We start from the raw sequence: 27,693 nt of genomic DNA, 5'->3' as shown, positions 1-27,693 counted from the left end.
GAAAATTGTACCAAAGAAAACTTCAACTCCTCCTGCAAAAAATGAGCCCTCACATGATTCTGTCTGCAAAAATGTAGGATAATTCTAGCTCTCAAAGTATGAGGAGGCAGGGTTTCTGTTTCAAGAAGCTGGCGGTGGCAGGAGTGGGGCAGTGCTGGGGGCCCCAGGACGGGGTGTTCAGTGGTGCAAGGCTGCGGTGGGGTCTGAGCTTTCAGAAAATGTTGGGAGTCCCTGCACTTTCCGTCCTTTTCACTGCGGTGGACTTCTATTATCAGATTGAGATCTCAGTTTTCCAAAGTTCACCGCTGTGAATAGGGTGGGAAGTGCTGGGACTTCTGACATTTTCTGAAAACCTGTCGCCTTATGCAGCCTTGCACCGCCGAACACCCCCCTTCCCAGCCCAGGGCCTGCAGCATCGACCCACTCTTACCACCGCTGCCAGCTTTCTGCAGCAGCGATCCTGTCTCCTGGGACCCGCTCCACCACAGCCTCACGCCCCGGGTAAGCTACATTTGGATTATAAGACGCACCCCAATTTTCTCCCCAATTTTTGGGGAAAAAAAATGTACATTTCATAATCTGAAAAATAAGTCTGTATGACTGTAATCTCACTCACCCGAAGAATAACGTTGTCTAATCAATTATACCGAACAAAAAAAAATAAAAAATGAATAAAACCAATTCTTGACCTGCTGCTGATTTTTTGTTTTTTCATTCTTCCTCCCAAAGATCACAGTAAGGCGCGGCTCACATTTATTCATCACTTTAGGCTGAGCGCTTACGCTGGAACCCCCGATGAAAGATTCCCTGTAATGAGGCAGATGGAGACAGTGTGGACACAGGCTGGCCTATGATCCGGCAGCGTTAGGCTTTTTAAGAGTTTAAACCTGCATATTAGCGCAGTCCGCCACATTTTTTTGTGCACCTCTGAAAAGGACTCGGCTGAACAAAGGACAGACAGAGTCCAGAGTAAATCTGCTGCCTCATTATAGTGAGTGGATCCCTCAGGATTTCATCTGAATCATGCCATTCGGAGATTTAGATGGAAATCCCAAAGTAAGTGGTCAGCGTAGAGCTCAGGATAAATGTGATCCAAAATGTTATGTAAAATGTCCACACAAAAAAAAGAGCAAGTTTCCACTCAGGTCCGTCATCTGTCAATGGAAATATAGGGGGCTTCCACATTACTGGTAGAACAAAGGCTGTGGTTCCTCTCCCCCCATAAGAATTCTGCTCTCACAAATCCAAATGCCCCCTTTTTTCTGAGCTCCACAGTGTGCCTAAACTGCATTTAGCATCCATGTGTTTGGCATTTCTGCCCACTTAATTTATGGGTGTATGTCTCCAGAGGCACGAGCTGAGTACAACGTACTGGGCACAACAATGTATGGGCACTACACAGTCCGATTTGTAATTTTTATTTGGCAACATCCACTGCTTCTTGTTTTTGGAAAACACCCTTTGAGTCAAGATCATCACTACACCTGTAGATTAATTCCCAAAGGGGTATAATTTCCAAAATGGGGTCACTTGGGAGGGGGATTCTGCTCTTCTAGCACTTAGGGGCACTGTGTATGGAGTCTGCAAACTGTTCTCCAAGCCTCAAATAGCGCTCTGTTCCTCCTGAGTCTTGCCGTATGGCTAAGTAGTACTGTACAGCCACATATGGGGTATTGCCACGTTCAGCAGAAATTGTGACAAATTTTGGTGCCATTTTTACCCATTTTCCTGTGTGTAAATATAAAACTTGGAGCTAAATCAATTTGTTTTAAAAATGTAATTTTTTTTTCTTCAATGCCCAATGGTATACAATTTGGTAACACATCTGTGGTGTCAATATGATCACTGCACTCTTATATAAATTCATTGAGAGGTGTGGTTTGTAAAATGGGGTCACTTATGGGGAGTTCTGCTGTTCTGGTACCTCAGGGGCTCTCCCAGTGGGTCATGGCACCTGCAAACCATAGCAGAACAATCTGCACTATAATATGACTTCCTTCTGAGCTTTGCACTGTGCCTGAAAAGTAGTTCCTGATTATGTGTAGGGTGTTGGCGCACTCAGGAGAAATGGCACAACAAACTGTGAGGACCATTTTTTCCTGCTAGTGCTTAGAAAACTTAAATTCTCGGGGCGAAATTGACATTTTAGTGGTAAAAATGAAATGATTCTGTCTTCACTGCCCAATGGTATAAAATTCTGTGAAACATCTGTGGTGTCAACATGATCGCTGGACCCTTAAATTAATTCATGGTGCGGTGCAGTTTGTAAACTCAGGTCACTTATGGGGGGTTCTGCTTTTTTGGCTCCTCGGGGGCTCTGCCAATGTGACATGGCACCAGCAAACCATTCCAGCAAAATCTGAACTCCAATATGGCGCCTCTTCCCTTCCGAGCTTTGCACTGTGCCTCAGAAGTAGTTTTTGACCTCATATTTGATATTGGTGAACTCAGAAGAAATTACTTAAGAAACTGAACCTATGATCACATGGTCACTTCTGTAGTAGCGTTTTCTCATTTTTAGCTATCTACTATTCAGCTCTGTCTGTGGCAACACATCAGCATCCCGCAATCTGCTCCCCCATTGACCACTTAGTTGCCACGGTTACTATTGCTATTGACCGTATTGCCGCCTTCACTATTGAGTTTTTCTGTCATTTGCACAGTTAGTCAGTTTTTTAACAACGGCACCTGACATGACAAAATGTGTACATTACAATTCGGGAAAGGGTTAAAGCTGTTTAGTAGTGATTAGGAAAAAATGTGTGATGTTTTACAGCTTGCTTTACATTTTTATTAGCTTAACTCATAAATACAATTTATATATTATATTTATATTGGATTTATCTTTAACTCATAAATACAATTTATATTTTATATTCATATTGGATTTATCGTTTAGGCGTTCTTCAGATGATGCAGACTCGTATTGGAGCACTTCAAAGTGCCATCGATAGGTAAGTATCATTGTCTTTAATTAATAAGGAGCTGACCTCCAAAAATGATATATATTAAACTCTGCCTCTGTCTTTTCCAGAATCAGGACAAAGATTGTTGATCCATATAACAAAATAGTCTCCCGCACTGCACAGCTGGCACGTCTTCAAGTAAGTACATGTACATGACTCTACATGGAAAGCGGTAATTGTATGTCCCTATCTTATTGGTGTCAGAGGAAGATTGACCTATAAGACCCTATATATATCTATAGCAGTGTCACCTTATTTTAGCTCTCATGCTGATGTTACATTGTGTGCGGGAAGATGTAGGAAGCACGCTGGGTGGTACAGTTACCGTGGCAACTATATGTGCATGCATAAGGTGTTTTAGTTAGAGTTGTGACTCTACAGGCGTTGTATGGTTCACTATGCAAGTATAACTTCCAGCATACTCTCTGCCCAAATGAGTAAATCCCCATTTTTTTCCTAATTCACCACTGGAGTGGTGCCAGTAATGTAAGTTCCCCAAGTAATACACTAACTGGGCGTTCTCGTCCCGCACCACCATCATGTGACCACAACTTCTGACTGACCGGAAATCGGAGGTTAACCATCACAAGCCCTCAGGGTAAGTCTATGTGAGCTTCGTTCTGGCTCTCATAGACTTACATTGAGTTGTGACTTCCGGATCACACAGCAAACACTGGAGCGATCTGGCAGGTAACAACCTGCAGAAGACAACCGGAACGGTGCTAGGAACTGATAGACGTTAACTGGTAAGTGTAAGACTGGGGGCAAGGAACTTAGAATAATGACAACACTCCAGAGGTAAAATTAAAAAAAAAACCAAACTGAAATGGTCCTTAAAAAAAAAATGAGGGTGTCAATTGGATGTTATGGTGTTTTCGGTGCACACTGTCTCTCGACATTGTACTTTCATACATTGCACAAATAAATCAAAAAACTAATACCTAAACGATAATTTTATTTAATAAAAAAATACACACAATAGGACTTATAAAAGCATATACAACACCCAACAGCTTTCAAAAGTAGTGGGTCAATAAAAACCTGGCCCGGTAATTAGGAGAAGACATATATGCATATCTCTCTATCTGTCCCTAAATTTATCGCTGCCTGTCAGCGGAGGTTGGCACCCTCTTGAACGCAATATGGCGCCCCCGCTCAATGGCGGCTCACCCTGAAAACCCTACGAGTCCCTAAACACTCATGGGAATCCTAAAAACATATAGATGTAGTCCTGAATTACCCACAGTGCAGGGCCCAAGAGACAACAACAAACCAAATCGGTGCCAAGTGATATTTTCACCAAAGTGTAACACAAACCTAATATGGTCTGACCGTTCCTTTATCTAACCGTCCTGCTCTAATGGCTATTATACCCTCCAGGGTCTCTTGCCTGGTAACCCTGCCTGCCAGCGGAGGTTGGCACCCTCTTGGACGCAAAATGGCGCCCCCGCTCCTCGGCGGCTCTCCCTGAAAGCCCTAACGAATCCCTTACCGTGTGGGGATACTAAAAGGATTGGGTGCCTTGGGGACTATACTAGTGATACATGCCCCCGGACAGCTCTTAATAGTCAGACCATTAAGAAAAACCAAAGATAGCAGACTAAACACACAACACCTAGGGCACCTGCTGCTACTTGCTGTAACCTACTCCAGATCCAGATTATATTAGTAGTCACAGCATGTTCTTAATGCGTCCAGATATTACCAAAAACACATGCCTAGGTACGGGTTGTGAACCTACAAACGGTGAAAAACAAAAGTAAAGTTTAAAAAACACTGATACACTTATCTGTGTTCATATCTCGCCTCAACGCGTTTCCCTCCCATGATGTGGTTCCTCAGGAGGCATATGGGAAAAGATTCTGTGTGTATAAAACACATCAGAGATGTATGCTGCGCCTGGTTGCAGGTGTAGGGATTACTCTGGCTATGGTGCCCTTAAATAGCTATGGCAACAAAAGTAGAGTTCAAGGGGTTAAACAGTACCCGTATTCTCCCGCTGTTGTATTGTCCTCATTTCCGGGTTTCAAGCTAGAGATTTTACATAAAGCGCCATCGCCGCCATGACCCATGGATCCTTATTGGCGTCCTCAAACTGCGCACGCGCCGTTTCCTAACCTTAGAGGTATATTCTCTTCATAGTCATACAGCGCATGTGCTCCTAATCTCCATTTTGTCGTGGATTTTTTACCTTGTACTGTTGCGCAGGCGCGATTTCACTAACCACCAGGTCTTACACAGACGCCACGCACGCGCACTGCCCCCACCGCAGTGATTAGTACCTGAAGTGAAGCGCCGATGCGCATGCGCCATGCGCATCAACTCGGTCCCACAGGGCCACTGCGCAAGCGTACTGTGTCCCGCCCAGGCAGATTGATGCCCAAAGGCAAACACAGGTGCGCAGACGCAGTACCCACGCTTAGGACAAGCCGCTATTCACCATGGGCAACATATTAGACGTACCAATTATAAACTTAGCGCTCACAGCACCCGGAGGTAACATATGCCCGTATCACGGTGCATGCATATTTAGTCCTGCCATTTTATACAGAGTACTTGAACCTAAACCTCATTATGCCCACAGGGGTTCATTTACATGTCTCACCGTACCTATAAGGTGCCTATAAGGTACCCCCTAACTAGTGATGATATATTATATATCCATAGTCACCATTAGCAACGATACAATGATAGTATTCATAAGCCAATCTCCACACCCACAATTGTCTAACCTTAGTCCAATTCATGATAACATTCAAGAAGACATTACCCATATATAATTCGGGTCCAATTTCATGTATTCTATGCTGCAAACCATCTCCTAGGTCTGCGCGGCCGTCATATTCATATCAGGGAAATGGGGAAAAAAAAGGGAAACAAAACCGGCAAAAACAATTCACACAAAGCAACTATAGGTTAGACGTTCATTGAGTCCTCTAGGGGCCACCGACTCCATCCTGAAGATCCACTGATATTCCTTCTGTAGAATGACCCTGTCCCAGTCCCCTCTTCTTCCATTTTGTTTTATCACCTCTAGGACACAGAAGGAGAGTACCCCGCTATCCCCCCGGTGCACCTCCCAAACATGACGTGCTACAGGGGTATCTCTGTCATGCCTAACATCTCCCAGATGTTCACCAATCCTCTTCCTCAGTTCCCTTCTGGTCTTGCCAATGTAATTTTTCGGACATGTACACGTAGCCATGTAAACCACGCCAGTGGTCTTGCAGTTGGCAAAATCCCTGCAGAAGAAGTTTTTTCCGTTGGACGCACTAACAAAGCTCTTACAAGGAACTACATATTCACAAAATGAACAGTTCCCACACTTAAACGTCCCATTAATTCGTCTATCAAGCCAAGTTCCTTCATGCTTTGGTCTCTTATAATGGCTGTGTACAAGCCGAACCTTCAAAGAGCGACCCCTACGGAAGGTGATCTGAGGTCTATTTGGGATGATGTCTGCTAGTGTCTCATCCGTTTGTAGGATACTCCAGTGTTTTTTGAGGACACTGAAAACCCGATTTACCTGGTTGTCATAAGTTCCAATAATCCTCGGAGTATTCTCAGCATCTGATTTTCTTTTAGTTTGCAACAGAGTCCGCCTATCCTTACTCATAGCATGTCTGAAAGCTGGATCCAGGACCTCATCTGGATACCCTCGATCTCTAAATCTCTCTCTCAGATCATATGCCTGTGTCCTAAAGGTGGCGGGACTGGAGCAATTTCTCCTTACCCTCAGATATTGACCCCGAGGAATGCCCCTCTTCAGGGAAGCCGGATGATGGCTCTCCCACCGAAGAAGGGCATTAGTAGCTGTCGGTTTACGAAACAATGCTGTATCCAGCATACCATTGGCATTGATGTTAATTTTTACATCCAAAATGGCCAGTTCACACTTATTACTTTATGATTTGAATCTCAGGCCAAACTGATTACTGTTCAATTCCTGTACAAAGCTGCTAAACTCCCTTTCAGTGCCATTCCATATGACCAGCACATCGTTTATATATCGGTACCATGCTGATATCTTATTGGTCCACCATTCATCAACTCCAGAGAAGACGAATGTTTCCTCCCACCAGCCCAGGAGGAGATTTGCATACGAAGGTGCACAAGAGCAACCCATCGCAGTCCCCCTGAGCTGGTGGAAGTACTTCCCATCAGATAGAAAATAATTGTGGGTTAGGATAAACCCCATCAACTCCACTATAAATCTATTATGCTTCTCAAAAAAAACGGCTCGCGTTCTCAAGTAGTATTCCAGTGCCCTGAGTCACATAGTGTGGGGAATACTACTATATAAGGCCTCGACGTTTTTATTGACCCACTACTTTTGAAAGCTGTTGGGTGTTGTATATGCTTTTATAAGTCCTATTGTGTGTATTTTTTGATTAAATAAAATTATCGTTTAGGTATTAGTTTTTTTATTTATTTGTGCATTTGATACTAATTCCAATTATCTAGCAGTATATTCTTCTTGATATACTCTCATACATTGTCCATGTGTGCCATCTCAGAAGCCTAATGGAAAGTGAGTATAACTGCGAAGTGATTGATTATCTGTAAAACATCCGATTGCTTACAGCAAGTTTCAGAGCACAGAACGTCCTAGTTTATAGGCTGCTGACTACTTAGCTTAATCTGGCTATGTGATGTGATGAAGAGGAGAGGTCTCTGCTCATCACTAACTATTCTGATTTTGGGCAGGAGAGCCCAGCATTAGGTGTATTCTTTGCATACTATCTGTTATTGGGATTCATTGTGACTTTGCATTTCCTCTATATTGCTCATGCAAGCTTTACAGTGTCTCCTATAATGTATTCATTGTGTTTTACTTTTCAGTCCGCTTGTGATTTGCTTCGGAGAATTATACGAATCTTGTATCTTAGCAAGAGACTTCAAGGTCAACTGCAGGGTGGTAGCAGGGAAATTACTAAAGCTGCTCAGAGTCTAAATGAGTTGGGTAAGTTTACTTTTTGCTTCAGTATAAAGGACAGGAAGAAAGATCTTTCTTTTTCAGTTCTGTTCAAGCACCACTCCAGCGTTTAGTTTTTTTTCAGGGCGGGAGTGGTGCTTTAAACCTAAGGTCCCTGCCCCTACTCTTATAGTCACCCTCCGGCGTCATCTCCATTTTTTGGTGCCACTCCGGTCCCCTGCGCCAACTTGTCACCGCAGCGTCTGACTGGCCAGAAGTCAGAAGCTACGTCACAAGCTATCAGTGCTAGTGTATGAGAGGCAGAATGAGGCCCCCATAGACTTGTATTGAAGAGTGTTCTCCGCGCAGCGCCATGAAACACTGGAGCAGCCGGCAGGTCACAACCTGCTGGAGACCGATGAGAGCGGCAGTGATAAAAGGTGGACTCCAAAAGGTGAGTATAAGAAAGGGGGCAGGGTACTTAGATTTGCAGCACCACTCCTGCGGTAAAATAAAAAAAAAACACTGGCGTGATGCTTTAAGTCGCATTAAAAGGAACCTTGATGGACCATTTAATATTTTTGGAACTTTACAGTCCCATGTTGCTTCCACCATTGCTGCCGAATGTGGGGTATATTTCTAGCTTGTAATTACGTCTTGATTCTGAGCACCATTCAACCATGTGTGAATGAAGTGTGCAAAGCAAACCGTGGATCCAGAGTGATTGCCAAATGTTTGCTCTGTCCGTACATTGCGCACTTACCGCTGGCCTGGTCTAATTCTCACTTAATGAGTAGCTATAGAATATCTGGCCTTCATGACTATTTTGGTGTTCCAGCACGACTGTGCACAAATTAATGTTAAGACAGACTTGAGGGCCTTGATGGTCCCCTGTCAGCAGGATTGTGCACGGTATCGGCTAATGATATGCTCGTGCTCCGGGGTGGCCTGTGGGGGGTCTACATGTGGTGCTCTGATTAGGTATTCATCAGTATGGCTTCTGACAGGTCACTGATCCCTCAATGGCCTCCCCCTAGTTTGTATGTTCAATATATTTTGAGGAAAAAAAACCCTTGGCCAGGCAGGGGCAGGCGGTGCAGCATAATCGCATATGTAATGAATTATATACACATTTATTTGATGGAATCCTGAAGTTCCAAAAAAAAAACCTGTTTGAAAATGAGGGATCACCTTTCAGAAGCTACACTGATTATCTGGAATACCTAATCACATGAAGACCCCCCAATAGGCCGCTCCGGGGCACGAGCATTTCATTAACTCAAAACTGGAAATAAAGATTAAACAACCACTAGACGGATTTCATCAACCAAGGTATCATTGTAATCCGTATAGTAGCGCTGACCTGACACTGTGTGTAGGTTACTGTGTACAATGCTGCTGACAGATTTGCTTTAGACCCCATTTAATACTTTTGAGAATGGAACAAACATTGCGCCCCCTACCTTCCCTTACAACATCAGTATCTGACTGGTTGGATGGCTTATACGCTTTGTGATCCAAAAATGTTAACAAAGTATCCTACAGTTTCTATGTATATAGCGATAGTGGAGTTCATGTTTTCAGCAGCTACATGAGCTGACGCATAATGTATGTCTGAACATCAATATCTGACCACAGAAAAAATCTTTGAAAACTTGATCTGTTGGGGGCCATGATGACTGTGTATGGGAAACACTGCTTTAAGGCACTATATGGGTATTTTCATGCAATCAAATTTGTATAGGTAGACAGCTTGAAAATACACACGTTTGCAGTTGACTTGCTTTTGCTATCTGTTGTTGTTGTCCTACTATGAGAGATTTTGTCTAACAAAGATTACAGCTCATTGCAAAGGAGACCGATCACGGGAAACTGGCCGAGTACACGCTGTAGTTACAGTTCACGCTCAGGAGTTAACTCCTGAGATTTCAGTTGCCTCTCTCCAGCCCATTAATTTCTATACAGCAGTTAGACAGCTCACTTCCCCTTCCCTGTCGGCCTCTGATCTGGAGCTGATGTAATCAGTTATGCAAATTCACCGATTGAGATGCAGTGCTTGTTTTGACACTGCTCTTTCATATCAAACATTACATGTTTCATCAGTTTGTGCTACTCTAACTCTTCTGAGGAATTATAGATCCTTAGGGGTCCTTAACCCTGCCCCCAGGTCACCAGTTGTCCACTTTTGTTAGGAACTAACTACGGCAGTCACTGAGCATCTCACAAAGGCTCTAATTTAGTCATGCAGCCATCACTTTTATACTCTCTGTCTAGTCAGCTGCTCAGTTCCTTAGATTTCCTCATTATTGTTCTGCTTCCAAAACCTCAACCTCATTTATTGCTCAATTTAGCACAACCTCTGACAGGTGTCATTGTAAAGTTGTTCACTTCACCAGTTAGGGCTATATAATGTGTGTGACCTGCCACAAACGGGCAACCCAACTGGTGGTGGAATGGGTTACTCTATAGCAAGCAATAAAATATACCATAAATAGTTGATGCCATTATATAACATTAAATGAAATGCTGGCGCTTTTTTGCCACAAATGGAAGAAAAGGTTATTGAGGTAAAGATGATCCAATCCCCTTGTTTGAGATGCTGACTACTTCTGAAGTTTAGAAGGTCTTGATATTTTACATGATCTGACATGCATTTCAGTTGTTGCTACTCTTCGGGAAGTCTTGTAATGGTCAGGTCTACTCTGAAGTTAACTTATGCACAAGATTGGTAGGTTTATACAGAATCTGCAGTTGTTGTCTCTTGGACATTGTTTCATTGTGAGGATTGGATTGCAACCTTTCACTTGCTCAAAAAAAAGCAAACTATATACCTTGTGAACATGCCTGAGTTCTGCTGATTGTGACGCTCATATCCGTTTTGCACTGCAAGACTCCATTGCAGAGACAATAACATTATTTTTTCTTCTGTAGTGCAGTATGTGAAATCTCTGTTTGTAGTTCATCTGGGCGTTTCTTGTGAGTATTCTTTGGGGACGTACTTCTCTGATACACTGCTAGATCAGCTGCTATGGTATGATTGGCTGCATCTAGGAGAGACTGATGAAGGCAAATGCCCACAGAGAAGATTGTGATGAATCTCCCAGTTGGACTGAAAAGGAGAGATTTCACATACTGCGATTCTGAAGAAACAAACGTCAATATATCTGCAATTGAGTGTCACAGCCCAAAACAGAAAACAGCAGCCGAATCAGGGGATCACAGGGATTTTTCTGTGTTTAGCTTCCATTTTTTTGAGCATGTGACAGGTCCTCATTATCTGCAGTCAATAATATTGACTCTTCAGGATTGTGTGTAAATTGCCTTGGTGTTCTGTGGAATTTAATGACTTTTTTTTTTAATTTGTCCTTTAAACATCAAAACAACAGATGCCTTTCATTTTGAGTGAATAGTTTGGTAGTGTGTAAATACCGGATTAATATCTATTTCTGAGCTTTATAGACACATTGCATAAATGATGAATTGTCATGATGAGAAGAAAATAAAATGTGCTTGGAGGTAATCCGTAATGGAGTCCTATCTACACATCCATTATTTCCAAACTCTAATTAACGCTTTATGGGGAGAAATAGAAAATTCTGTGTTTTGACAGTTTATGCTTAACGCTATTTAGGTGCTGCACAAATAAAGTGTTAATTTTTTCTGTGGGTCACCCTGATGGTGACGGCGGGGGGCGGCGCATGCACAGATGGAGATCTCATCTCCCGAGATTTTGGTGCCGGGATCTCCATCTGCGCATGCTCCCCCCTTTAGAAAAATGTAAAAAAGGAAAGGTTCTAAATATTTTAAAATAAAATCAAAGCCGATATACCGTATGTATAAAACCCTGATCCAGCTATCAAAGTGTTTGGGATTAGTGAACATTCGGTCAACTGCTGCACTTGTATAGTGGATGCTATGGCATAAGTGTAGAAATAATCCACTGCTCCCATGATTACTTTGAAAAGGGAAGCCACTGTCTATATTTTATTATGAAGGATGCCAGGACATTTCTCTGGAAAACATTCTTTGAATGAACAGTGCGTATCACAGCAGGGCAGATGTGACCGTGTACATAAATATCCAGCCAACAGCTTACAGTAGATTGCAAACCTGGGACTGGTCATTAAGAGTATTGTCCCAAATATACCCTGTCTCCAGATTCAGCTCAAAACCCAATTCTTATTGACTATTGCAGTGTCAGAATGTTTTAACCATTTCATAACAAGCATCATTAGTGCTTAGTAGAGCGCACTATAGCAGTTATGACCTATTGCCATTTTGATGCATAGCCAGTCACCAACTTCTGGCAGCTTTCCTGAGAAAGTGTAGCCCATTTCTTCATGTGCAATTGAATTCAATTATCTTTGGTAGCCAAGAGAGTTGTCCAAAAATTTAAGAGAAGAGTTCATTGCCTTTCACAAATAATTAATATCTTACAAAAAGATATCAAAGGCATTGAATGTCTCTATAAATGCATTTGGGGTCTAAAAGGGAATGTTTCTCCTTGTAGACAGTGCCAAGTTAGTGTAAGGAGACTTATCGGCCTTGCAATCCACTGTTGGGAATGTAAAGAGAAACTGTCTTCATTATTTTATACCACAAACTAAGGACATGTATATAAAGTCAATTTAATGCTGAGTAAATATCAGTTTTGTTATCTCCTTTGTTTTGAAGTTTTAGAGAAATTGTATGCTAATGAGTTGTAAGTGCAATGGGTGGGCCCTGCACTTACAGTTCTCCTGCCCCCTATTCCCACCTGCTGCTTGCCTCCTTTCTCTTTCTGACCAGTCATTGAAACATATGGATTTCTTTTGGTAATTGATAAAGATAAACTATTGACTCATGCACTTTTACTTTGAAACATTTTTCCCACACCTGCCTAAAACGTTGCACTAGCTTGTATGTGTGTGTCTGTCTCTCTATATATTTATTTTACTCACTTATATAGCGCCATTAATTCCACAGTCCTTTACAGACATTATCATCACTGTCCCCATTGGGGCTCGCCATCTAGATTCCCTATTAGTATGTCTTTGGAATGTGGGAGGAGACCAACACAAAGGGGAGAAGATGCAAACTCCTTGCAGATGTTGTTCTTGGTGAGATTTGAACCCAGGACCCCAGATATATGTAGATATATAGACACACACACATTTATTTTAACTGATGCAGTATATTTTATAGAATCTCAAGACCTCTACTATTTTAAAAGGACACTGTCAGCCCAGAATGACTGTTCAAACCAAGTACAGGCACTTGGTGCATCATGGGATGGCCATGCATTTAAGTGCACGTACCCACCTGCTTGGGTTTCCATTTATCTCCGCCTTTCTCTCGCTCTGTGTAGCCAGAGTTGTAAATTAAAGAAAAGTAGAAGAAAGAAAGGATACAAAGTGTAATAGGGTCTTATTCTATTGAGGAAAATCAAGATGAAGGATAGGAAACTGCTCACCTTCCAGGGTTGTTTAAGACACAACTGAAGAATCTGGGTATATCAGCTACTGCAGCATCCTTAATCTGGGAAATCCCGTTGAAGAAGTTGGTCTAACTTCGAAACGTGTCCATAATAAACCACGTGGTGAAGTTCCATTATCATCCCTTGGTTTCTCGAATCCAACATCCAGCACAGACTACCACCCCTACTCTCCCAGTACTTGATCAAAGGAGAATGGGCGTGGAGATAGAGGGAAACTAAGTAGATGGGGGAGGGTTCACTTAAATGTTTGGCTATGCCAGTGGTGCACCTAGCTTGGTTTTGGACATCCATTCTGTGCTGACAGTCGCTTTAACATGTAGATCCCTAATTCTCTTGATAACTGGAAATGTGGGGGATGGATACATTTCCAAATTATAACTAAATTTATGCCAGTTTACTAATTTTATCTTTTTTGTTTATTGATGATGAGAGTGGAAATGCTTGTGTGGAATCCGACAAAGACACACAAACTATTGTTCACTATCCAAGCTGTTTTATCATTGATTTTTTATTGATAATACTTTTGCCTTGTATAAAAACAAAGTTCAGTTGGGTGTCATTTAAGATTTTGTACCATCCTGTACATTAATCTTTGATGTGATCTGTGATTAGAAATCAGTTGAGAGAAGCTCAGAAATGTAGAGATAACAGAATTGCAAAATCCCCATCAGACCATCATAGTGGGCTGAATGGCGAAATTTCAGTCAACTTTCTTAAACCACCAATAGACATTGCAAACCTCATTCAAACGTCAACATTTTTAATGACACCCAATTGCAAAAGTAATTTTTAAACCAAAATTCATGCATGTAACTAAACAATTGTCATGAATGGTGGACAACCTATTTTTGATTTACTATTATTCTATTACAGCCTATTAAGTGAAGTTTTCACTTGGAAAGTCAATTCATAAAATGCTTAAGTGGCCAGCAAACTACAAACCAATAGGCAAACCTCCAACAATCAAATAGGGTAAAAAAGTTGTTATATTTTCTGTTCTATTGTCCAAGTGAAAGACATGCTGTATGCTTAATATGACCCTCACCCTGGGGCTGAGAAGTAACTCTACATTTCTAATTAATAGTCATTCGTGGTGTCATTCATCTGCTTCATTGCCCAGATGGGTGTTGCGGTTGTCTTGCTCACAAAGTGACTAACGGAGTGGTGTGGGGAGCGCAGTGATAAATCTATACCATAACTTTCCTATACTAGGGAAAGGAAAGTCAAGGGGATAGTAGTTCAGACTTACCACTGCTCCCCATGCGTTGAGGCTGCCTTGTTGGGAGCAGCAGGAACTGACCACTGATGTGAGCAGAGAAGGTAGGGTGAGACAAATGTGTGTGTGTGTGTGTGTGTGTTTGTGTGTATGTATGACTATAGTCACTTTTCATCACCTGAATGGAGGATTACTTTAAAGGAACCTATCAGCTGCCATAGACCTCCCAAAACCACCACATTATGTAGACTTTCTAACAAGCCCATTTTCGTGGCTTAGTGATTGTTGAAGACCTTGAAATGAATGTTATTACTGGTGCCTATATGCTATTTAGTGGGTGACTAGAAATGGGGGGGCATTGATTTCCCTTAGTTAATCCTCCTTCTCATCATGCAAGCTTGACCCTGTGGACATGAGTGATATGATTTAGCTGGCCACTCTCCTTCTCTCACTTGATCTCCCTTTCTCTGCTTCTCCTCACTGCTGGCAACATATCTCCCAACCCTGGACCCCCACAGCTCATACCTCCCATTACTACCCCCTCCTACCGCTCCCTATCTAATATGAACTACTGCATTTTTTCCAACATAAAACCCGTGCCCCTGTCGCCCACCCCCCTGCTCCCTCTCTCTGGAGCACTCTGGAATGCCCGCTCAATCTGCAATAAGCTTCATGGGACTCATGACCTTTTTCTCTCTCACAAGCTTGCCTTCCTCGGCCTCACAGAAACATGGCTAACACCCTCTGACACCGCCTCCCCTGCTGCGCTGTGTTACGGCGGCCTCCACTTCACCCATACCCCTCGCCCCCGCAGCAGACATGGTGGAGGAATGGGTCTTCTCCTTTCTTCAAACTGCAACTTTAATCCAATCCCACCTCTACCCTCCCTTATCCTCCCCGCTTTTGAAGCCCACTCTGTCCACATCTACTCTCCCTACAACCTCCAAATGGCCGTTATATACCGACCTCTGGGCCCTGCCTTTATTGACCAATTCTCCGCCTGGCTTCTTAACTTTCTCTCTTTTGACATTACCACCATCATCATGGGTGACTTCAACATCGCCACTGATACCCCTCAGTCAACAGCCTCGAAACTTCTGTCCCTTACTTCATCTTTTGTACTTACTCAGTGGTCCTCTGCAGCCACCCACACAGACGGACAAACACTAGACCTGGTCTTCACCCGTCTCTGCTCTCTATCTAACTTCACCACCTCTCCGTCTATCCGACCACCATCTGCTCACCTTCTCATCCCTGTCCTCACCGGTCACCCATGTCCAGCAACATGCGCACCCCCGCAAGAAACCTTGCGTACCTAGACACCCACACACTCTCTGACTATCCTACCACTGGCATCCATATCTTCACTCCACGACACAGACTGTACCACTGCTTTCTACAATGCCATTCTTGCATCTGCTATTGACAAGGTCGTCCCTCTTGTTCATGGCAGAGTGCGACATATAAATAGACAACCCTGGCGCAATAACACCACTAAAAAGCTCTGGCAAGTGTCCAGGGTTGTAGAGCGGCATTGGAAGAAAACACATTCGCAAGATGACTTCACTGCATTCAAACAGACATTTGCTTCTAAATCTGCTCTCGCCTCTGCTAAACAGGCCTACTTCACAACGCTCGTATCTTCCCTATCCTACAACCCCAAACAGTTATTCAAAACCTTTAACTCTCTCCTCCGCCCCCACTGCCCTCTCCAACCTCCCTCATCTCTGCTGAGGTCTTTGCCACACGCTTTAAAAATAAGATCGACCAAACAAGGCAAGTCTTCATTGTTCAACCACCACAACCCTTTGTATACTAGACCAATGCCTAAACCCCATAACCTCCCTATCCAACATCACTGAATGGGGGCTTAATTGTCTCCAAAGCGCACCTCACCACCTTTGTGCTCGACCCCATCACACCTCATCCCCAACCTCACGACCACTCTTATCCCATCCCTAACTCACCTCTTCAACCTATCTCTAACTTCTGGCACCTTCCCTTCTGCTTTCAAACATGCCACAATCACGCCTATCCTTAAAAAGCCAACCCTCGACAGCTATGTCCAGCTATCGCCCAATATTACTGCTCCCATTCGCTTCCAAACTCCTGGAGCAGCACGTCCACGCTGAACTTTCCTCCCACCTCTCATCTAACTTGCTCTTTGACAATCTACAATCTGGTTTCCGCTCCATCACTCAACTGAGACAGCCCTGACCAAAATCACTAATGACCTAATTACAGCCAAAGCTAACGGACAATACTCTGTACTCCTTCTTCTAGACTTGTCCTCTTCTCTTGACACAGTTGACCACTGCCTCCTACTACAGATCCTCTCCTCCTTTGGCATCAAAGACATCGCCCTATCCTGGATCTCCTCATACCTTTCCAACTGCACATTCAGCGTCTCCCACTCCCACGCTACCTCCTCATCCCACCCTCTCTCTGTTGGAGTCCCCCAAGGCTCTGTTCTAGGACCCCTACTCTTCTCAATCTATACACTTGGCCTGGGACAACTTATAAAGTCCCATGGATTCCAGTACCACCTTTATGCTGATGACACTCAATTCTACCATTCTGGCCCAGACATCACCCCTCTACTGTCCAGAATCCCGGAGTGTCCATCAGCCATATCCTCCTTCTTCTCCTCTTGCTTCCTCAAGCTCAATGTGGACAAATCTGAACTCATCATCTTTCCTCAATCTCATAGATCTTCCTTATCTGACCTATCTATCGCAATTAACGACATCATGCTTTCCGCCCGTACCAGAAGTCCACTGCCTCGGAGTAACCCTTGACCCTGCCCTGTCCTTCAAACCACACATCCAAGCTCTTTCCACCTCCTGTCGCCTCCAGCTCAAAATTATCTCCAGAATCCGTCCTTTCCTCAACCGTCAATCTACTAAAATGCTTGTGCATGCCCTCATCATCTCCCGCCTTGACTACTGCAACATCCTTTTCTGTGGCCTCCCTGCCAACACACTTGCACCTCTTCAGTCCATCCTTAACTCTGCTGCCCGACTAATTCATCTCTCTCCTCACTACTCCACTTCCCCTCTGCAAATCTCTTCACTGGCTCCCATTTCCTCAGCATATCCAGTTCAAATTACTAATACTAACCTACAAAGCCATCCATAACCTGTCTCCTCCATATATCTCTGAACTAATCTCCTGATATCTTCCCTCACGTAATCTCCGGTCCTCCCAAGACCTCCTTCTCTCCTCCACACTTATTCGCTCCTCACCCAACCGCCTCCAAGACTTCTCCCGCATATCCCTCATCCTCTGGAATTGTTTGCCCCAACACGTCTGACTATCAATCACATTTGGATCCTTCGGACGGAACCTGAAAATCCACCTCTTCAGGAAATCCTACAGCCTACACTGACCCTGCTGCCTCCTCACCACTACTGAAGCTACCGCCTCACCAACACCGGAGCTCCTGCAACCCTCAACCTACTGTCTCTTTCCCCATAATCCTGCAGAATATAAGCCCGCAAGGGCAGGGTCCTCTCCCGTCTGTATCAGTCTGTCATTGTTAGTTTGCTTACTGTAAGTGATAGCTGTAATTTGTATATAACCCCTCTTCATGTACAGCACAATGGAAACAATGGTGCTATATAAATAAATAATAATAATAATAATTTACCAGTCCAACGTAACCAACTGCTCTTTGCAAGTCTTGCATGTGACCTCCATGGCAGTGCAGAATGAAGCCATGCATACACTTCTTGGATTCATTAAGGCCCACCCTCAATGCCTATTTTCCCCGACAAGTCACTTATTTGCATACTGCCAGTGTAATTTTAAGAATGTTTTTATGGTTATTCATTAGTCACTAATCCACAAAAACAGGCTTCTTAGAAAGTCTACTTAAGGTGGTGGTTTTGGGTGGTGTAGGGCAGCTGATAGAAAATCTATTTAGGTTACAAAGATAACATTGTGGCGGTTTTGTGGGTCTAGGGCAACTGACAGGTTCCATTTAAGGTTTCCAGTTCTGTCAATCGCTGTGCATGTCTGTGTTCACAATTCACATAGTAATTGGCTTGAACAGAACAGTAATATGTTCTTGTCGGTGGAGATTTTCTATACACCCCATGTTCCTAAAATGAGGGAGATCAATCATGGGGATAGTATTGGTGGTCCTGCAGGTTTTTAGCCGCCAAGTGTAAGCATTGATAACCCGACACAGAAATAGTTTATTAAATACAAATTGTATATAGACCATGTGCATTTATTGGCCTCACATGTATTTCTGGCAGTTCTTTTTCTTTTTTTAATACCTGGGTGATTGCTTTTATTTCTGTGTAATGAGCTGTGACAGGCCCGTGACAAACTGTGACAGCACAGTATGCAAGAAGATCATTTTAATTGCAGTTGTAATCTTTAACCATTGGTGTGAAGTGCGAATATGTAGAATGAATGAGTTGACCGGCTGTGTGTGATTCTCTTGCTGTATTCCTCCATGTCTGTATATAGTATGTGACTTAACATACCTTGCTATTAGGTGGCTGGTGAGCAGAGCCTGATCTGGCTCCATATTCCCCCTAATTTGCACTCGCTGTTCTCCATGGGTCTGTGGAGGTGGGGTAATTATAACACTAATCATTTCCATTCTTTTTTTTTTTGTTATTTTAATACCACAAAGAAAATGTTCCATGGTTACACACATTGGTATTAGAGATCTTTTTATACATAGATTCAATGATGTCCAACCGTACAAAATAATGGATTGTTTCTATTTTACATCCTTGTGACATATTGATAAACGCAATATACAAACTTCTATTTTAATGAATGCAACAAAGCATATAGTAAAAGTAAGGTATATGCTTTAACCCCTTCATGACCTTGCCGTTTTTTGCAATTCTGACCAGTGTCCCTTTATGAGGTAATAACTCAGGAACGCTTCAACGGATCCTAGCGATTCTGAGATTGTTTTTTCGTGACATATTGGGCTTCATGTTAGTGGTAAATTTAGGTCGATAATTTCTGAGTTTATTTGTAAAAAAAACGGAAATTTGGCAAAAAATTTGAAAATTTCACAATTTTCACATTTTGAATTTTTATTCTGTTAAACCAGAGAGTTATGTGACACAAAATAGTTAATAAATAACATTTCCCACATGTCTACTTTACATCAGCACAATTTTGGAAACAAATTTTTTTTTTGCTAGGAAGTTATAAGGGTTAAAATTTGACCAGTGATTTCTCATTTTTACAACAAAATTTACAAAACCATTTTTTTTAGGGATCACCTCACATTTGAAGTCAGTTTGAGGGTTCTATATGGCTGAAAATACCCAAAAGTGACACCATTCTAAAAACTGCACCCCTCAAGGTGCTCAAAACCACATTCAAGAAGTTTATTAACCCTTCAGGTGTTTCACAGCAGCAGAAGCAACATGGAAGTAAAAAATGAACATTTAACTTTTTAGTCACAAAAATGATATTTTAGCAAAAAATTTTTTATTTTCCCAAGGGTAAAAGGAGAAACTGGACCACGGACGTTGTTGTCCAATTTGTCCTGAGTACGCTGATACCTCATATGTGGGGGTAAACCACTGTTTGGGCGCACGGCAGGGCTCGGAAGGGAAGGAGCGCCATTTGACTTTTTGAATGAAAAATTGGCTCCAATCTTTAGCGGACACCATGTCGCGTTTGGAGAGCCCCCGTGTGCCTAAACATTGGAACTCCCCCACAAGTGACCCCATTTTGGAAACTAGACCCCCCAAGGAACTTATCTAGAAGCATAGTGAGCACTTTAAACCCCCAGGTGCTTCACAAATTGATCCGTAAAAATGAAAAAGTACTTTTTTTTCACGAAAAAATTATTTTAGCCTCAATTTTTTCATTTTCACATGGGCAACAGGATAAAATGGATCCTAAATTTTGTTGGGCAATTTCTCCTGAGTACACCAATACCTCACATGTGGGGGTAAACCACTGTTTGGGCACATGGTAAGGCTTGGAAGGGAAGGAGCGCCATTTGACTTTTTGAATGAAAAATTATCTCCATCGTTAGCGGACACCATGTCGCGTTTGGAAAGCCCCTGTGTGCCTAAACATTGGAGCTCCTCCACAAGTGACCCCATTTTGGAAAGTAGACCCCCCAAGGAACTCATCTAGAGGCATAGTGAGCACTTTAAACCCCCAGGTGCTTCACAAATTGATCCGCAAAAATGAAAAAGTACTTTTTTTTCACACAAAATTTCTTTTAGCCTCAATTCTTTCATTTTCACATGGGCAACAGGATAAAATGGATCCTAAAATTTGTTGGGCAATTTCTCCTGAGTATGCCGATACCTCATATGTGGGGGTAAACCACTGTTTGGGTGCACGGCAAGGCTCGGAAGGGGAGGCGTGCCATTTGACTTTTTGAATGGAAAATTAGCTCCAATCGTTAGCGGACACCATGTCGCGTTTGGAGAGCCCCTGTGTGCCTAAACATTGGAGCTCCCCTACAAGTGACCCCATTTTGGAAACTAGACCCCCCAAGGAACTTATCTAGATGCATAGTAAACACTTATAACCCCCAGGTGCTTCACAGAAGTTTATAACGCAGAGCCGTGAAAATAAAAAAATAATTTTTCTTTCCTCAAAAATGATTTTTAGCCCAGAATTTTTTATTTTCCCAAGGGTAATAGGAGAAATTGGACCCCAAATGTTGTTGTCCAGTTTGTCCTGAGTACGATGATACCCCATATGTGGGGGTAAACCACTGTTTGGGCGCACGGCAGGGCTCGGAAGGGAAGGCACGCCATTTGGCTTTTTGAATGGAAAATTAGCTCCAATCATTAGCGGACACCATGTCGCGTTTGGAGAGCCCCTGTGTGCCTAAACATTGGAGCTCCCGCACAAGTGGCCCCATTTTGGAAACTAGACCTCCCAAGGAACTAATCTAGATGTGTGGTGAGCACTTTGAACCCCCAAGTGCTTCACAGAAGTTTATAACGCAGAGCCATGAAAATAAAAAATAATTTTTCTTTTCTCAAAAATGATTTTTTAGCCCACAATTTTTTATTTTCCCAAGGGTAATAGGAGAAATTGGACCCCAAAAGTTGTTTTCCAGTTTCTCCTGAGTACGATGATACCCCATATGTGGGGGTAAACCACTGTTTTGGCACACGTCGGGGTTCGGAAGGGAAGTAGTGACGTTTTGAAATGCAGACTTTGATGGAATGCTCTGCGGGCGTCAGGTTGCGTTTGCAGAGCCCCTGATGTGCCTAAACAGTAGGAACTCCCCACAATTGACTCCATTTTGGAAACTAGACCCCCAAGGGAACTTATCTAGATGTGTAGTGAGCACTTTGAACCCCCAAGTGCTTCACAGAAGTTTATAACGCAGAGCCGTGAAAATAAAAAATGTGTTTCCTTTCCTCAAAAATATTTTTTTAGCCCAGAATTTTTTTATTTTTGCAAGAGTAACAGGAGAAATTGGACCCCAAAAGTTGTTGTCCAGTTTCTCCTGAGTACGCTGATACCCCATATGTGGGGGTAAACCACTGTTTGGGTACATGCCGGGGCTCGGAAGGGAAGTAGTGACGTTTTGGAATGCAGACTTTGATGGAATGGTCTGCGGGCATCATGTTACGTTTGCAGAGCCCCTGATATGCCTAAACAGTAGAAACCCCCCACAAGTGACCCCATTTTGGAAACGACCCCCCAAGGAACTTATCTAGATGTGTGGTGAGCACGTTCAACCCCCAAGTGCTTCACAGAAGTTTACAACGCAGAGCCGTGAAAATAAAAAATCATTTTTCTTTCCTCAAAAAAGATGTTTTAGCAAGCAATTTTTTATTTTCACAAGGGTAACAGGAGAATTTGGACCCCAATATTTGTTGCCCAGTTTGTTGTGAGTACGCTGATACCCCATATGTGGGGGTAAACCACTGTTTGGGCACACGTCAGGGCTCGGAAGGGAAGTAGTGACATTTGAAATGCAGACTTTGATGGAATGGTCTGCGGGCGTCACATTGCATTTGCAGAGCCCCTGATGTGCCTAAACAGTAGAAACACCCCACAAGTGACCCCATTTTGGAAACTAGACCCCCGAAGGAACTTATCTAGATGTGTGGTGAGCACTTTCAACCCCCAAGTGCTTCACAGAAGTTTATAACGCAGAGCCGTGAAAATAAAAAATAATTGTTCTTTCCTCAAAAATTATGTTTTAGCAAGTAATTTTTTATTTTTGCAAGGGTAACAGGAGAAATTGGACCCCAACAGTTGTTGCCCAGTTTGTCCTGAGTACGCTGGTACCCCAAATGTGGGGGTAAACCACTGTTTGGGCGCACGTCGGGGCTTGGAAGGGCGGGAGCACCATTTGACTTTTTGAACGCAAGATTGGCTGGAATCAATGGTGGCGCCATGTTGCGTTTGGAGACCCCTGATGTGCCTAAAACAGTGGAAACCCCTCAATTCTAACTTCAACACTTACCCCAACACACCCCTAATCCTAATCCCAACTGTAGCCATAACCCTAATCACAACCCTAACCCCAACACACCCCTAACCACAACCCTAACCGCAACACAACCGTAACCCTAATTCCAACCCTAATCCTAACCCTAATCCCAACCGTAACCCTAATCCCAACCCTAACCACAACTGTAACCCCAACACACCCCTAACCCTATCCGTAACCCTAACCACAAGCCTATTCTTAACCCTATTTCCAACCCTAGCCCTAATTCCAACCCTAACCCTAAGGGTATGTGCCCACGTTGCGGATTCGTGTGAGATTTTTCCGCACGATTTTTGAAAAATCTGCAGGTAAAAGGCACTGCGTTTTGCCAGCGGATTTACAGCAGATTTCCAGTGTTTTTTTGTGCGGATTTCACCTGCGGATTCCTATTGAGGAACAGGTGTAAACCGCTGCGGAATCCGCACAAAGAATTGACATGCTGCGGAAAATACAATGCAGCGTTTCTGCACGGAATTTTCCGCACCATGGGCACAGCAGATTTGGTTTTCCTTAGGTGTACATGGTACTGTAAACCTGATGGAAAACTGCTTCGAATTCGCAGCGGCCAATCCGCTGCGGATCCGCGGCCAATCCGCTGCCAATCCGCTGCAGATCCGCGGCCAATCCGCTGCGGATCCGCGGCCGATCCGCTGCAGATCCGCGGCCGATCCGCTGCGGATCCGCGGCCTATCCGCTGCCAATCCGCTGCAGATCCGCGGCCAATCCGCTGCAGATCCGCGGCCAATCCGCTGCAGATCCACTGCGGATCCGCGGCCGATCCGCTGCGGATCCGCGGCCGATCCGCTGCAGATCCGCGGCCGATCCGCTGCGGATCCGCGGCCGATCCGCTGCGGATCCGCTGCGATCCGCGGCCGATCCGCTGCGGATCCGCGGCCGATCCGCGGCCGATCCGCTGCGGATCCGCGGCCGATCCGCTCTGTGTGCACATGCCATAACCCTACCCCTAACCCTAACCCTAGTTCTAACCCTAACCCTAGTGGTAAAAGAAAAAAAAATATTTTCTTTATTTTATTATTGTCCCTACCTATGGGGGTGATAAAGGGGGGGGGTTTATTTATTATTTTTTTATTTTGATCGCTGTGGTAGAACCTACCACAGCGATCAAAATGTACCTGTAACGAATCTGCCAGCCTGCAGATTCGGCGGGCGTACTGAGCATGCGCCCGCCATTTTCCAAGATGGCGGCGCCCAGCGAGGAGACGGCCGGACACCGGGAGGATCGGTAAGTATGAGGGGGTGGTGGGGGGGTGGATCGGAGCACAGGGGGGGGGATCGGAGGACGGGGGGAGCGGACAGGAGCACGGGGGAGCGGACAGGAGCACGGGGGAGCGAACAGGGGGACGGAGGGGGGTACCTGACAGAACGGACGACTGGGGAGGAGATCGGGGGCGGTGGGGGGGGCCAGTACATGATTTCCAGCCATGGCAGATGCTATTGCAGCATCGGCCATGGCTGGATTGCAATATTTCACCATTTTCATAGGTGAAATATTGCAAATTGCTCTGATTGGCTGTTGCACTTTCAACAGCCAATCAGAGCGATCGTAGCCACGTGGGGGCAAAGCCACCCCCCCTAGGCTGAAGTACAACTCCCCCTCTCCCTGCAGATCGGGTAAAATAGGAATTAACCCTTTCACCCGATCTGCAGGGATGCGATCATTCCATGACGCCGCATAGGCGTCATGGGTCGGGAAGGGGTTAAGGTCAGCATCACCCACTTTCTCCAGCAATGTTATCCCACCCTGGTAAATACCTAGGCATCCCTAGATATAAATGTGTCTCCTATCAGATGTAAAGGAATGTAAGGCTTCCAGCAAATCTTTCCATACTATGTACCTGTGATGGTATCTAATAGAAATGCACTGGGATTGGAACCATTCCTTTTAAAGTGTGTCCACTCATAAATATATATTGGAGATAATGAAGCTCCTACCGCGAAAAGTATCACATTAGCCATGAACAGTAAATTGCACATCATAAATAACAATCATGTAGCTTTTCAATGAAATGGATATTAATTTTATTTAATAGTGTAAAGTGTAATATAGTGAGACACTATAAAATACTTATTATATGAAGGTTTAGTGTCGCAGGTTTAACGCAACAGAGAGGGGCCAGAAGACCGCAACGTCTGATTTCACATACTCCTACACTGATTAGAAAGGCTTCCCCTTCATATTAAACAGTGCTGGTTTCTGTTAGCAGTGGAGGGGTTAAGCTGTTTAGCTCAGAGTCTCTGAAGCTTTCCTGCTGGGATGATCTCGGCTGTTCAGTACTGGCCACTCCCCTCTTCTTTATATACTTGCCACTGGCAATCTGGATTGCCAGTGTTAAGGTACCGTCACATTTAGCGACGCTGCAGCGATCTAGACAACGATGCCGATTGCTGCAGCGTCGCTGTTTCGTCGTTGTGTGGTCGCTGGAGAGCTGTCACACAGAGAGCTCTCCAGCGACCAACGATGCCGGTCCCCGGGTAACCAGGGTAAACATCGGGTTACTAAGCGCAGGGCCGCGCTTAGTAACCCAATGTTTACCCTGGTTACCAGTGCTAATGTAAAAAAAACCAAACACTACATACTTACATTCCGGTGTCTGTCCCCCGGCGCTGTGCTTTCCTGCACTGACTGTGAGCGCCGGCCGGAAAGCACAGCGGTGACGTCACCACTGTAATGTGCTTTACGGCTGGCCGGCGCTGACAGTGCAGGAAAGCACAGCGCCGGGGGACAGACACCGGAATGTAAGTATGTAGTGTTTGTTTTTTTTTACATTTACACTGGTAACCAGGGTAAACATCGGGTTACTAAGCGCGGCCCTGCGCTTAGTAACCCGATGTTTACCCTGGTTACCAGTGAAGACATCGCTGAATCGGTGTCACACATACCGATTCAGCCATGTCTGCGGGAGTCCAGCGACGAAATAAAGTTCTGGACTTTCTGCTCCGACCAACGATGGCACAGCAGGATCCTGATCGCTGCTGCATGTCAAACTCAACGATATCGCTAGCCAAGACGCTGCAACGTCACAGATCGCTAGCAATATCGTTCAGTGTGAAGGTACCTTAAGTCTTGTACTGCTTCACATGGAGTGGAGTTGTTTGGAGCGTTGATCTGCGATTGTTGCGTGGTGTTTCTGCTGTGTGCGATTTCTCAGCCTCTCCTATTTTGTTTACCTCCCTTTTCGCCCCGGTGTTCTTATCTGTTGTTTGTGAGTACATATTTGTATGTTTGGTATTTTCATTTATCCCTGTACGTTCTCCCTTGTTAGTCTGGTTTGTGTTTATACATACACTATTGCTCCCCACTTCGCTGGGTGGGGAAGGGGGACAGATGCAGGGCTAATTCAGTAGGTCAGCCAAGTATGTGGCCTCAGCATGTTCACCATCAGAAGTAATCCGGGGAGCAGGGATAGCTAGGGCGCCGCTAGTGTTAGGGACTGGGAAGGAGCGCTGGTCCATGGGTATTCCGATAACAGAGTTGTGACCGTTAGATTCACAACATTCATGGTGCTAGCATGAGCTGGATATTAACGATCAAGGGTTATATTTTCACTTCTGGTAGTATCGACCATTGTATAATATAGAACACCATTATTTCTGATGTATGAGTTACGCCACAACGTGTTTTAACATTCTTGTCATGTTTAAAGACCATGACAAAGGAATATGCAACCTATGTAACAAATACAATATACCCTGTAATGTGATCGCAGTGGGATGTCCCCATTTGCTCAAAATGATCATCTCCTGTCAGCGCCTTTATGTAAAATAACATCACTTACCGTCTTGGTAGTTATGGGATATTTCTCCTATTCCTGTAATATATAGGGAGGACATGAAGGTAGGAGATGAAGTGAAGGAAGATATGTAGAAAAATGAGGTAAAGAGATTTGCGAGATTGATGAAGTATTTAGTGTCTGCGAAGGACATATGCCTTAAATTGCTTATTATTATTCTAGTATGTAAAGGGATTGTATTACCTTCTTAACCCCTTCCCACAAAAGGACATAATTTTACATTCAAATTGCAGTAGTTAACACCACTGGGGCGTACAGTTATGTCCTAGGTATGGCTTAGACCCCTTTCACACATCAGTTTTTTGTCATCAGTCGCAGTGTGTCGAATTTTGAAAAAAAAACGGATCCGGCGACTGATGCCGCCGGATCCGTTTTTTCTCATAGACTTGTATTAGCGACGGATGGCCTCACGTTTCATTTGTCGTTTGCCGGATCCGTCGAAAATTTTCAGGCGGCCGGAGACAACGGACAAAGTAACGCTTTTTGTGTCCGTCGAAAAAACGGACAGCGACGTATCCGTTGCTGTCTGACGTTTGCTAGAATGGAAGCCTATGGCACCGGATCCATCAAATGACGGAATCCTGTGACGGATTCTGTTTTTTTTAACTGAGCATGCTCCAATCCAATTAGCCAGATCCGCTAGTTGGATCCGTCCAAAAAATGGATCCGTCGCATCAGTTTTTCACAATCTGCGATGGATCCGTCGAGCCAACGGATTGTGACTAACGGCAAAAAACTGATGTGTGAAAGGGGCCTTAGGCATAGGAATTGTGACCATGTCATCCACAGCAGGAGCGTGCCCTAATATTGAGCTGAGCTCTTGATGTGTGTTCTGGGACTAAAG

At 44.1% G+C, this 27,693-nt stretch overlaps 1 protein-coding gene across 2 annotated transcripts in view; it reads left to right on the top strand.

Moving 5' to 3' along the window:
- COG5 (component of oligomeric golgi complex 5) overlaps window positions 1-27,693 on the top strand; it is a 413,551-nt gene that overhangs the window by 23,595 nt on the left and 362,263 nt on the right. For both annotated transcript variants that reach the window (XM_077264784.1, XM_077264785.1), the window contains exons 4-6: window positions 2,900-2,954; window positions 3,035-3,104; window positions 7,809-7,929. In XM_077264784.1, coding sequence (XP_077120899.1) covers window positions 2,900-2,954; window positions 3,035-3,104; window positions 7,809-7,929 — 246 coding nt within the window. The remainder of the gene's footprint in view (window positions 1-2,899; window positions 2,955-3,034; window positions 3,105-7,808; window positions 7,930-27,693) is intronic.

Source organism: Ranitomeya variabilis, chromosome 5, assembly GCF_051348905.1.
Source record: "Ranitomeya variabilis isolate aRanVar5 chromosome 5, aRanVar5.hap1, whole genome shotgun sequence".
NCBI lineage: Eukaryota > Metazoa > Chordata > Amphibia > Anura > Dendrobatidae > Ranitomeya > Ranitomeya variabilis.
This window is presented reverse-complemented; position numbering and strand designations above follow the sequence as displayed.